Below are 12,298 nucleotides of genomic sequence, written 5' to 3'. Positions count from 1 at the left end.
GAGAAAGCATCGTTCGCTTTGCAACCAGGAGATGGTGCACTCTGATCATGAAAGGAAGGAACTGAGAAGAACAAGGAAGTCGTGACTGAAGATGTCTCTTTTGGGAAGTCGTTGTTGGCCTTGAGACGGGGCTGCCGAATTAGGAGAGACTCTGGATACGTTCATCCATCACCTTGAGCCGATGCGCTCAAACTAGTGAGTATCGTCCACTCGGGTGCACCTATCGCAGCATTTTTGCATACATAGAACATTACTGACCCAATTGCAACAGTGGGCCCTTACATCCCCGGAGTAACTCTTCTTCATAGCTACTGGGAGGGTCAATATAAGCAGCTACCCGCCAGGAGCGGTGGGAGTTAGTTAGGGTTACTCAAACCAACTCACGCAACCCTCCAGAAATGAGAATACGAAGCAGACACCCTAAATTAGACGTACAAGAGAACCATAGCACAATTTGAGCCCTTATACCCCCCCAGATTTATCTGGATACCGACACTACGTCTGAAACACCCATCTCGGATCCCGATCCCCCAAGAAATCCCCCTCAGCATCACCCACATCCCCCATTAACGCCTCCATGCCCTCCCTCTCCCTCACCTCCGCCTTAACCCTATTCTCCCTCCTCAGCACCTCCCACAGCACTCCCACAACCACCAGATTCGCCACTAGATACCCCAACGCAAACCCATGACCCAAAAAATACCTCGGACTCGTCTCCGTCCGATATAGCTGCGTCCCCAACACAGCCCCCAAATTGCCAATCGAAATCTGCATCGCATTCGCAATACACCGCTTCGTCTGACCGGAGACGTTATTCGCCGGCCACGACAACACAATTGCCACGGCGGGGTAGATCCCCGCTGCAGCGAAGAACGTGCCCAGATAGGATACCCCTGGTCGATGATCACTCAGAAGTAAAATGTATCCAATGCATGCTAGGCCCGTGGAAAGGAGAATGAACGGCGCGCGACGGTGCGTGCGCTCTGACAAAATAGCTACGGTTATGGTTAAGATGAAGGCGACGGCGTAAGGCGGGACAGTGAGGAGTTGAGCTTGGGCGGATGTGTAGCCTAGGGCGGAGATAATTGTTGGCTGTAGCGGGTTTCGATTAGTGAGTGTTTGTGGGTTGGAGGGAGCGTGGGGGGATAGCTCACCATAAACAAAGACAAAGTATACAGCGGCAGTGACATCGTGTGAAACGCTAGTCCATATAACCAGACCTTGATGTCTTTGAAAGCGTCGAAGACAGCACTCCAGGTGAATTGTTCGTCACGGGTCGAGTCGTTGTCGTTCTTCAGACGGAACTGGATGAATTGGCGCTCTTCGGGGGTCAAGAATTCGGCTGTTGAGGGGTAATTGTAGACCCAGAAGTAAGCGCCGATGGACATGAGGACTGTGAGGAGTCCTTCCTTCATTTAGAGAGGTTTGGGTTAGTTGGGGTTTGATGTATTGGGGGAAGAGGGTTGGGGATAGTACCAGGATGAAGATCCATCTCCAGCCACTGTATCCGCCTACGCCTTGCATGTGGGCTATGCCCTGATACATTGTTAGCATGATTAGCTCAGTGTATGATAAAGGAGGGAACGGGGTGGTAGACCAACCCAAGCTAGAATCCCTCCGAATGCACCTGCTAATGAAGCGGCACTGAAGAATAATGCTACGCGGTAGTGTTGCTCGTTGCGTTTGTACCACATGGATAGGTAGAAGACGACTCCTGGGAAGAGGCCGCTTTCTGCTATGCCGAGGGCTGTTTAGCACGTTCATTAGCGTCATACATATCATGATGCAGTTAGGTTAGGGAGGAAGTGTACCAGTCCGTGAAGTCAGATATCCCGCATAGTTCTGAACCACGCCCAGAAGCGTCGCCACAACGCCCCAGACTAATGTTAGAGTGGGGAGCCAGATCCGGGGAGTAGTCTTCTTCAGGACGATGTTGCAGGGAACTTCGAAGAGGACGTAGCCGATGAAGTAGAGGGTTAGGCCGGTGAGGTATTGGTCTCCTGCTATCTTCTTGTTAGGGTTGTTATGTGATGTGGTGGGGGTGAATGTGGTAGATACGTACACATGTGGATTTCAGTGGCCATGCCTTCGAGTCGGGCGTTTCCCACTGTAGTAATGGAGTCTAGTTAGATTTGATGGAATCATCAGGTGTGGGAAGGAGGGGGTACCATTGCTGCGATCGAGGAATGATAAGAGATATAGGATGGTTAGTGGTGGGAGAAGACGGTAGTCTAGTTTGCGAAGGAGAGCTTTCTCGTTGATATTTGTGACATTGCTTGTGGTTGGGGAGGCGGCCTTTTCGTCGGCCTCTACTGTCTTTTCAGGTGTGGATGTCATGCTGCTTCTTAGCAGAGTATGGATCCCTGTTTCTGGCAGTAACTTGAAGTGTTGCAGACAGCGTCAATCAGACACGTTTCCATGACAAGATGGGACTATATAACCCGGCTGCTGGAGTTGTACTCCACGTGGGACAGACATCATGGCTGCCGCGATCAAAGGCATTGTCAGGGTCCAGAATGGTTAATCCTTGCCTGCTATGGCATATTTACATCCACGAGCCGATGCGCAATCTGGAGCGGTGATGACGAGATTGGTGGAGTAGTCCACCCAAGAGGAAGTAGAGTTGATAAGGTTCGGGGGTGGGGGTGCAGCTAGATGTTCCTGATGATGATGGGGGGATTGTTTGATGGTAGAGACCCACTAATTGGATACTTCAAGACCTGCATAGTACGATGCTTGATGATGTGGGTTTATGTCGCTGCGTAAGTGATCTTCAGATTGCTGGTTCTGAGTAAGTATTGAACAGTTGATGGCTATTCTGCGCACATAGTTTGATCTGATGAATAAGAGGCCCGAAGTGGTGCATTCTGGAGGAGAAAGCACGCCATCTGCAGCCCGCTCAACGTCATCTGGCTCACTCGGGCGAGAGTTGCGATGCTAGAATGAATCTCGTTCATCGCTCAGACCAGTTGGCGGTGATTCTTGAATGCATAGCATAATCTTCATAACGTGCATACTACTTTTCTGTAGGAAGTATGAAATCAGATACAGAGGTAACCAACAACCATTATGACAAGTGATTCTTAGGCATACATTCGTCTTAAAATGAGATTCAATAAGACAAGGAAAGTATACGAGATATAGAGATCGGGAAAATTGGAAAATAAATGGCATCGAATAATCATCATAGTATTGTTCGCGAGTCATGATCAACATTTCTCGGTGGTATCTTGTTCATAGTCGTCAGGGGTATCTCTTGTTGTTGTCCATCCCACCCAAAATGTCCCGCATATTCAACGCCAGTCCAGTGTTCCCAAAAATCCCAAAGTCCGTCCATCCAAACCCAAGGATAAAAGAAAAGAAAAAGAAAAAGAGAAAACACGCCAAACAAAACATAGAAAACGCCAAACCAAACAGAAAACACAACACACACAAAACACACACATAACGAACACGACACACACAACACACAGAACACACACATAAAACACACACATCACACACAATACATAATACACACACCACATACATCACACATAACGGTATGATTGTGTTCATGGAAGGAAATTCATCTAATCTATCATGCGGGCATTCTAATCGCCTCGCAGCCTACGCGGTATATGTATAACACTGCTTAACTTTTCGAAAGAAAACACCAGCCAATGCGGAAAAAAGGAAGAAAAGCAACACGGAACGTAAATCACACATGATGCTTGGAGGTCGCCATTCAGACCTGTGAAACAACGCCACAGATATCCTCGGGTTTCCTCAATTCGTACAACTCGTCAATACCCCGGAATGACCTAAGGCGCCAGAATCAACGCAAGCAGAGCCATACGGCAGTAAAGACCATATCTCATCTGTAGTCCAACATCAGCATCATGTTCAAACAAAGGGTCGGGGGAGAAACTAACCTGGCGGAAGTAGGCCGCCCGCTGGTCGAAGTCAACTTCCTCCGAAATCTCCGCGTTACGGGGCAGAGGGTGCATCACGACCATGTGGCTCTTGGCGTGCTTCAGAAGAGCGTTATCGATGACGAAGCTGTTCTTCAGACGCTCGTACTGAGCCAGATCGCTGAAGCGCTCCTTCTGCACACGAGTAGAGTACAGAACGTCGGAGCGGGCAACAATCTCAGGAGTCAGCTCCTCAGACTCCACAACAAGCTGGCCAGAGGCAATGACTTGCTGGCGGACCTCCTCAGGCAGGGACAGATCCTTCGGCGCAACCAGCTGCACCCGAACATCGTAGAACTGGAGCAGCTTCAGCAGGGAGTGCACAGTGCGGCCGTAACGCAAGTCACCAGTGAAGGTGATCGTCAGGCCAGTAACGGTACCGAGCTCCTCACGGATAGTGAAAAGGTCGAGGAACGCCTGAGTGGGGTGCTCAACGCTGCCGTTGCCACCGTTGATGATGGGGACAGGGGAGAACTTGGCCGCGGTCTCGGCGCTGCTGGAATCGGGGTGACGCAGGACAACGGCATCTCCGTAGCAGCCGAGGGTACGGACGGTATCCTGCAGGGTCTCACCCTTCTTGGTCGAGGAGTGCTCGGTGGAGATGGCAATGGTGCGGCCTCCCAGACGCTGCATGGCAGCATCGAAAGAAGCGGACGTCCGGGTGGAAGGCTCGTAGAAGAGAGTGCACAGGACGCGGCCCTTCAGGACGTCAAGCACACCCTGGCGCTGGACTCCCAGACGCATCTCCTGAGCCACAGTGAAGAGCAGGTGCAGGTCAGCCCGAGTGAACTGGTTGACTGACAGCACGTGCTTCTGTCTGAAGGTAGACCGAGAGAGCATCTCAAGAAGAGAAGAAGACACCTGGGGAACGGGGGTGTACAGAGGAGGTCCAAGCTCTCCCACAGCAGGGGCCTGCTCAGCAAGCTTGCGGCCAGGGCGGAGAGGAGTTCCAGAGAAGGACAGTCTGCGGTCGAGAGAGCTCTCGGGACGAGCATGCACCATAGGGGACATGGCCTTCACGGAAGGAGAGGCGGGCACAATCCGGTGGGTGGACATGTCGGTTCCAGTGGAGGCATCGGAGATGATTTCACCGTCAAGGCAGGAGGTCTTGCCCTGGAAGACAACACGCTGCACAGCACCCCGAACGTTCTTGCCGTTGAAAGGAGACCAGGCACCCTGGGGGGCCTGGAACAGGTACGGCCGGTCAACCTCGATCTCGACAGAGCTGTCTGCCTGGTCGTGCAGCTCGAAGATCTTCTTGGGGTTCTCGTAGAGACGGGCGATAATGTCCTCAACGGTCAGGCGACCCTCGGAGACGGCAGTGAACAAGAGCGGCAGAGTCTCGGCGATACCGGCGACAGGGGAGCTCTTCTCACCAGCAACCTGGTAGGGAATGCTGCCGACGGAGAAGACGTCGATGGTGCTCAGATGCTCCCACAAGGCCTTCTGGTCCTCGACCGAGGGCAGCGAGCTGCACTCAGGGAAGTCATCCTTCGTGAGGAAGAGGCTGTAGACGGAAACATCGCAAGTCACCTTGAGACCCTTCTCCTTGCTGAGAGCAATGAGGCTGATGTCCTCCTTGGACGACACACTCATGACGTGGATGTTGCGGCTGTGGAGGCTGGCCAACAGCAAGACGGAGGCCAGATCAGTCGACTTGGCATCGGTGATGATAGGCTTGCTGGACGGCCAGGCGCCGAAGTGGTTGGTGACCGTAGCAACCTTGCTGATGTTGCCAGAGAGATGGTTGAAGGGAATAAAGAGGGATCCCACGTCACCGGTCACTTGTCCAATCTGGTCGGCGTTGTCGGTAGTAGCCACAACAGAGAAGTTGAAGTCGCAGAAGGAGGACTTCTCCGCGTTCTGCTGAGCAATCTTCAGAGCACGAGCATCGGTGACCGAAGCGTCGACACCAACGGGCATCACACGGACCATGCTGAAACCAGCGGCGATAGATGCCTTGGTCATGAGCTGGAAGTCAGGGGAGCCAGGGACCATCAGGTTGGGCACGAAAGCAGCGACGTTGATCAAGCCGGGCAGGATGATGGTGCGGTGGCTGGTCTGGTAATCAATGGTCTGCACGTTGAGAGCAAAGTGGCGAGCAATGGCCTCAATCAGGATCTTGGCGTTCTTGACGTTGGTAACCAGAGGAGTCTGGTAGTCAACGGCCATACGACGAGTGCGGTAACCCTTACTCATGTAGTTGGCAGGACGTCTGAACCGGTTGTTGGACGGCAAGTTGATGTACAAGTCAATCAGGTTGTTGGCCAAGTGCTGAGTGAGCGAGTACTCGGACTTGATGTCCTCCTCCTCTCCCGGAAGGATTTCAAGATACTTGACGGGGACGCCGTTCTCCTTCAGGAAGTCAGCAGTACCGGAGGTGGCGAAGAGGTTGAACCCAATCTGGTGCAGCTTGCGGATCGAGGGCAGCATCTCCATCTTCTCCTTGTAGGAACCGATAGAGAACAGCACGTTGCGCTTGGGAAGGCGGAAACCGGTGGAGATCAAGGCCTTGAGGTAGGCTTCGTACTTGTCACGACCGAAAGATGCGACTTCTCCGGTGGAGGCCATCTCGACACCCAGGACGGGATCAGCACCCGAGAGACGAGAGAAGGAGAACTGGGGCACCTTCACACCGACGTAGTCCTTGGGGATGGAGACAGGAGGATATTCAGCGAAGGGAGCGCCGATCATCGCCTTGGTAGCCATCTCAATGAGATCAACGCCCATTACCTTCGATACGAAGGGGAAAGAGCGAGAAGCTCTGACGTTACATTCAATGACCTTGATGTCGTTGTCCTTGGCGATGAACTGGATGTTGTAAGGACCAGTGACGTTCAGAGCGTTTCCGATCTTCCGGGTAGCCTCCTCAATGCGGCGAACGGTCTCGGGATCCAGATCCTGCGGGGGCAGGATCAAGGTGGCATCACCAGAGTGGACACCGGCGTTCTCAACGTGTTCAGAGATGAAGTGACCAACCATCACACCGTTGCGAGCCACAGCATCCATCTCAATCTCCTTGGCGTTCTCAATGTACTTGGTAATAACCACAGGGTGTTCCCGGGAAACCTCAGCAGCCTGGTTAAGGTAGCTGGCCAAGTCATGCTCGGAGTAGACGGTGTTCATGGCAGCTCCAGAAAGCACGTAAGAAGGTCTGACAAGCACAGGGTAGCCGACCTTGTTACAGAATTCAGTAGCCTCCTCAGTGCTGGTGAGCTCCTTCCAGGCCGGCTGGTCAACTCCAATACGGTCAAGCATGCGGGAGAACTTGTAACGGTTCTCAGCACCGTCGATCATCTCGGGAGAGGTACCAAGGATGCGAACGTTCAAGCGGTGCAGGGGCAGGGCGATGTTGTTGGGAGTCTGACCACCCATGGAGATGATCACACCGCTAGAGGACTCCAACTGGTAGATGTCAAGGACGGTCTCCAGGTTGATGTTCTCGAAGTACAACCGATCAGCCTCGTCATAGTCGGTACTGACGGTCTCCGGGTTGTAGTTGACCATGACCGTCTTGTGGCCCTGTTCACGGAGGGTACGGATAGCCCGCACGGAACACCAATCGAATTCGACGGACGAACCGATACGGTAAACACCAGATCCGAGGACCATGATACCCTTGTCCTCAAAGTTGACATCGTGCTCAGAGGCGTTGTATGTGAGGTACAAGTAGTTGGTGACGGAGGGGAACTCAGCAGCAACCGTATCGATCTGCTTCACAATGGGAATGATACCAGACTCAACACGCAGACGTCTGACAGCCAGTTCGTTAGAGCTGAGGAACTTGGCAAGCTGACGATCCGAGAAACCAAGCTGCTTGGCCTGGCGGATAAGGGGCCTAGGCACACTGGTGGCATTGTATTGGGTCATGAGCTTGCTGAAGTCGCTGAGACCCTTAAGTCTGCTCAGGAACCACTTGTCAATCTGGGTAAGCTTCCAGATATCGTCGACGCTGTAGCCAGTAGCCATGGCGTTGGCAATGGCAAACAGACGCTGGTCAGAGGGAGTCTGCAGTTCACCCTTGATGGACATGAGGGCGTTGGTCTCGTTGAATCCAAGGTTGTGGAAATCGACGGAGCGGATAGCCTTCTGGATGGCTTCCTCGAAAGTACGTCCAATAGCCATGACCTCACCAACACTCTTCATGGAGGAACCGAGCTGAGTGGAGACACGGGTGAACTTCTTGAGATCCCAGCGAGGGATCTTCACGACACAGTAGTCAAGAGAAGGCTCGAAGCAAGCGCAGGTGACCTTGGTGACCGAGTTCTTGATCTCGTTCAAGGGGATACCCAGACCAAGCTTGGCAGCGATGAAGGCAAGAGGGTAACCAGTGGCCTTGGAAGCCAGAGCGGAGGATCTGGACAGACGAGCATTGACTTCGATAATGCAGTACTCCTTCGAGAAGGGGTTCAGCGCATACTGAATGTTACACTCTCCGACAACACCAAGGTGGCGAATGACGTTGACGGCGGTGGTACGCAGCATGTTGTAGTCTTCATCAGAAAGAGTCTGGGAAGGAGCAACAACAATAGAGTCACCAGTATGGATACCGAGAGGGTCGAAGTTCTCCATGTTACAGACAGTAATGCAGTTGTCTCTGGCATCACGGACAACTTCGTACTCGATTTCCTTCCATCCCTTCATACTGCGCTCGATCAGCACCTGAGGACTGGCAGCGAAGGCCTTGACGCAGAGCTCCCTTAGCTCATCCATGTTATCGGCGAAACCACTGCCAAGACCTCCAAGGGCGTAGGCAGCACGGACGATAACGGGGAAGCCGATGCTCTCAACGACTCCCATAGCCTCTTCCAGGTTCGAGGCAGAAGCGGACTTGGCACACTTCTCATTGATGGAGTCCATGCTGCGAGCAAACAGCTCACGATCTTCGGTGGTGATGATAGTATCGATGGGGGTACCGAGGACCTTGACACCGAGGGACTCGAACTCATCCTTGAGCTGGATACCGACCTGCAGTGCGGTCTGACCACCGAAGGTACAGTAGATGGCATCAGGGCGCTCGTGCTTGATGACCTTGCGAACAAAGTCGGCGTTCACAGGGAGGAAGTAGACCTTGTCGGCCAAACCCTTGGAGGTCTGGATGGTGGCAATGTTGGGGTTGATCAAGACGGTGTAAATGCCTTCTTCCTTCAGGGCCTTGATGGCCTGACTACCGGAGTAGTCAAACTCACCAGCCTGACCGATGCTCAGACCACCACTGCCCAAGATCAGGACCTTCTTCACGGAAACGCGAGGAGCAATTCTGATGTTCTCCTCCTTCACGCCACCAGGGAAAGAGACAGGCTTCTGAAGAGCTTCCGAGGAAGCGATGGTGTCCTGGATGCTGTTGATGAACACGTCGAACAGGTATTCGGTATCTCTGGGACCCGGAGTGCTTTCGGGGTGGAACTGGACACTGAAGAAGGGCCGGCTGACGTGACGGATACCCTCGTTGCTACCGTCGTTGGCGTTAACGAAAAGTTCCTCCCAGCCCTCGGGAAGGCTGTTGGAGTCCACGGCATAACCGTGGTTCTGGGAAGTGATGTGGCACTTTCCGCTGAGCATGCTAGTGCAGGGAATGTTGTGACCACGGTTACCGAACTTCATCTTCAAGGTCTGGGCACCGACGGAGCGTGCAATCAGCTGGTGACCCAAGCAAATACCGAACACGGGAGTCCGGGCCTCCTTCAAGGTCTTGCTCAGGTTGTTGACGGTGGTAGTAAGGGTAGCCGGGTCACCGGGACCGTTCGAGACGAACAGACCGTCATAGTCCTTTCCAGCAAGGGTAGGGAAGTCGTAGTCCCAGGGAACGACGAGAACCTCAACACCGCGGGCAAGCAAGCAGCGCAGCTGGTTGAACTTGAGACCCACGTCCAAGCAGAGGACACGCACCGGGCGACCGGAGGGGTGTTTGAGGGCGACATTCTCGGGAGGCGAGAAAAGTTTGGGTTCCTTGATCGACACTGTCATATTCAAGTCAGATGCGATCCTTCTCTGGAGTAAGAACGTGAGTAGGGTGCTTACCTTCGGCGACCAAGTTCTTCTTGTTGGGATCAACCCATTCGATCTGTTCGAAGAAAGGCTTCCAGCTGTCCTTCTCCGTGGGGATAACAGTGGCGTCGCTGACAGTCTCAGACTTCTGAAGCAGCAGACGACCCAGCATGCTACCCTTTTGACGGATGCGCTTGGTGAGAGCACGGGTATCAACACCATGGACAGCAGGAACTCCCTGCTCCTTCAGCCACTGGCCAAGGGACGACTGAGCAAGGAAGTGAGAGTATTCCTCTCCGGCATAAGTAGCAACGACCAGACCCGCAATGTGAATCTGGGTGGATTCGAAGTACTTGGGAAGAGTCTTCAGCAACTCATCCATGGTATCCCGGGAAGGGACACCATAGTTGCCGACGAGGGGGAAGGTGACGACGAGGATTTGGCCCCGATACGAGGGATCCGTGATGGACTCTGGGTATCCCACCATACCGGTCTGGAAGACCAATTCACCGGCGATACTCTTCTCAGCACCAAAGCTGTAGCCCTGGTAGACGGTGCCGTCCTCAAGCTCGACGGCGACCATCCTCCCATTGCTGCCCCGGTAGGGAGCCGAAGCGGGAGGGATCACGGCCCCAGTGTGAGCTTCCATCGGGGGAAGCGGCTGCAATTCCTTGTTGATCTGGCTGTAGGCCACTGCGCCTCCAGAGAGAGGGCTAGAGGGGAGGGCAGCCTCCTCGTGACCAGCGGACTGCGGCATTGCGGTGGTGACTGTGTGTGTGTATGTGGGGGGAGGGGAAAAAGGTCCTCTCGGGGACTGTATGACTGGGGGGTATTCTCTCTACCGTAGCATCAGCAGCCTCCAAGACCCTTTTGAGAAAGATGCAAGAGGGGAGGGAGTAGAGTTGATTCTGCTGCTTCTGCACGGGAGGAGGAAGAATATAGGAAAGAAGGAGGAGAGGAGAGAAAAGAAGAATTCTCAAGAATAAAATTTTGTGTACGGCGGGCTGATGGAGCTCTCTCATTGGGCTGTTGAACTCACCGATCCGGGGATCATGAGCCATTCTGCTGTCCCTGACCGCCTCCGACGAAAATTTTTCTCGACATTTTTGGGGGATTTGAGGGGGTTGAGCACTGGGTGCCTTCGTTGGCTTTCTTTCCATTGCTAATTATGGAGTCTAAGCAATTTCTGTCCGCAATCCGGGAGCCAGTCAGTCCCATTCCCCCTCCTCCCTTTTCCCTTCCCCAAGTTCCAAGGCTGCATGACCCAACAGTCACGGCATGGATAGTACTATAATTTCTTACCGTCGTCTACTGGGGATCATGAATTGAGGGAATATAATCCCAATCTACTATGAAAATTCCCATCGTACGACTTATTCGTCTCACAAATACATCCCCTGACAAGGAATCCACGTGATAGCAGCCACAAATGTGTAACCGAGTGAGGTCATCGCAAGCAGAAAGCTCTATTCTAGGTTAGTCTCGTATTTGGATTGCAGTTCGGTGGAGGGGGTTGCAGAGAGCGGTTCTGCCGCACACACAGACCTTTCCTGCCAATTAGTGCCACCAGCCCCAAAAAAAACTGCCGAGATGGCCCGTCTCCGTCATCGTCCATTGGTTCCTTGGGGGGACAGTTCGCCACACGGATCGACCACGCTTGCAGCCAGCCTGTGGCCACCGCAGGCGGTGAGCACTAGCCCGGTTTGCCTGCCTTGGTCTTTCGGTTCTGGATCCGGTCCGATGCCTGGCTACCCTTCCCTCCAATCATCGGCCCGAATGACGCTTCGAGGAAAACTCATTGCCAACCCGTTATCGGAAAGTGTACTTTTTTCGTCTTTCGGTGGGATGCCGTTTGATTGAGTACCTTCTGGAAACAAAGTAATTTAGCATAATGCAGTTAGTTTTTTCCTTTTTCCCGCTGTATACAGTAGGCTAACTATATGCTATATCTGCTGGAGCGTCTTGTTTGAATACACCTGGCATGTTATCCCCGCATTTTGTAGCTATTCCGTTCCCGCCTAAATGGCGTTCTTGACCCCCTTGCATTAAGGGGAGTTGACAAGCTACCTATCTAATTCTATGTAGAATATCCTATCATTGTTGTATCCTTCTCTTGCTATGTGATCTTGGCCGATGTTCATATGGTTTTTGAAGTAGCATACTTATCTTGTAAGGATACACTATAAATATATTGAGCAGGGAGGAACAGAATGGATGCTTACGCCCCGCTTTACTTTATCTTCCATTTGCCTCGAACCAGTGTCTCAGCCTTATTATAATTCCGAAGAGACATACCCCCGCTTACCAATCTACAACATATTTCTTTCTGGTATAGTTAAAGAGGCCAATGCTGCATT

The 12,298-nt window shown here is 52.8% G+C and overlaps 3 protein-coding genes across 3 annotated transcripts; all 3 read right to left on the bottom strand.

Moving 5' to 3' along the window:
• Positions 1 to 495: 495 nt before the first annotated feature.
• BDQ94DRAFT_179594 (allantoate permease family MFS transporter) lies at positions 496 to 2,410 on the bottom strand (the record flags this gene model as incomplete). The annotated part of the gene is made up of 7 exons (XM_026773425.1): positions 2,169 to 2,410; positions 2,063 to 2,107; positions 1,812 to 2,003; positions 1,602 to 1,747; positions 1,477 to 1,536; positions 1,155 to 1,409; positions 496 to 1,092 (listed from the first exon to the last, which is right to left on the bottom strand). The coding sequence occupies exons 1-7, from the start codon at positions 2,335 to 2,337 to the stop codon at positions 496 to 498; spliced, it is 1,464 nt and encodes a 487-aa protein (XP_026631490.1). The 5' UTR covers positions 2,338 to 2,410.
• Positions 2,411 to 3,061: 651 nt separating this feature from the next.
• On the bottom strand, positions 3,062 to 3,680 carry BDQ94DRAFT_44311 (uncharacterized protein). Its single transcript, XM_026775789.1, has one exon. It carries the CDS (start codon positions 3,556 to 3,558, stop codon positions 3,244 to 3,246), a length of 315 nt encoding a protein of 104 aa, XP_026631489.1. The 5' UTR covers positions 3,559 to 3,680; the 3' UTR covers positions 3,062 to 3,243.
• On the bottom strand, positions 3,681 to 10,859 carry BDQ94DRAFT_44310 (bifunctional carbamoylphosphate synthetase/aspartate transcarbamylase). Its single transcript, XM_026775788.1, has 3 exons — positions 9,975 to 10,859; positions 3,915 to 9,913; positions 3,681 to 3,860 (listed from the first exon to the last, which is right to left on the bottom strand). Exons 1-3 carry the CDS (start codon positions 10,696 to 10,698, stop codon positions 3,804 to 3,806), a joined length of 6,780 nt encoding a protein of 2,259 aa, XP_026631488.1. The 5' UTR covers positions 10,699 to 10,859; the 3' UTR covers positions 3,681 to 3,803.
• Positions 10,860 to 12,298: the final 1,439 nt, after the last annotated feature.

Source organism: Aspergillus welwitschiae (assembly GCF_003344945.1).
Source record: "Aspergillus welwitschiae strain CBS 139.54b unplaced genomic scaffold BDQ94scaffold_2, whole genome shotgun sequence".
Lineage (NCBI taxonomy): Eukaryota > Fungi > Ascomycota > Eurotiomycetes > Eurotiales > Aspergillaceae > Aspergillus > Aspergillus welwitschiae.
The sequence above is the reverse complement of the archived record's forward strand: the minus strand, read 5'-3'. Positions and strand labels throughout refer to the sequence as shown.

Excerpts from the sequence above, each read along its gene's own strand:
- BDQ94DRAFT_44311 (XM_026775789.1), bottom strand. The coding sequence starts at position 3,558 with ATGAACACAATCATACCGTTATGTGTGATGTATGTGGTGTGTGTATTA.
- BDQ94DRAFT_44310 (XM_026775788.1), bottom strand. The coding sequence starts at position 10,698 with ATGCCGCAGTCCGCTGGTCACGAGGAGGCTGCCCTCCCCTCTAGCCCT. Across the intron at positions 9,914-9,974 it reads GAAGAACTTGGTCGCCGAAG|TGTCGATCAAGGAACCCAAA; the intron begins GTAAGCACCCTA and ends TGAATATGACAG. Across the intron at positions 3,861-3,914 it reads GGGCGGCCTACTTCCGCCAG|ATGAGATATGGTCTTTACTG; the intron begins GTTAGTTTCTCC and ends GTTGGACTACAG.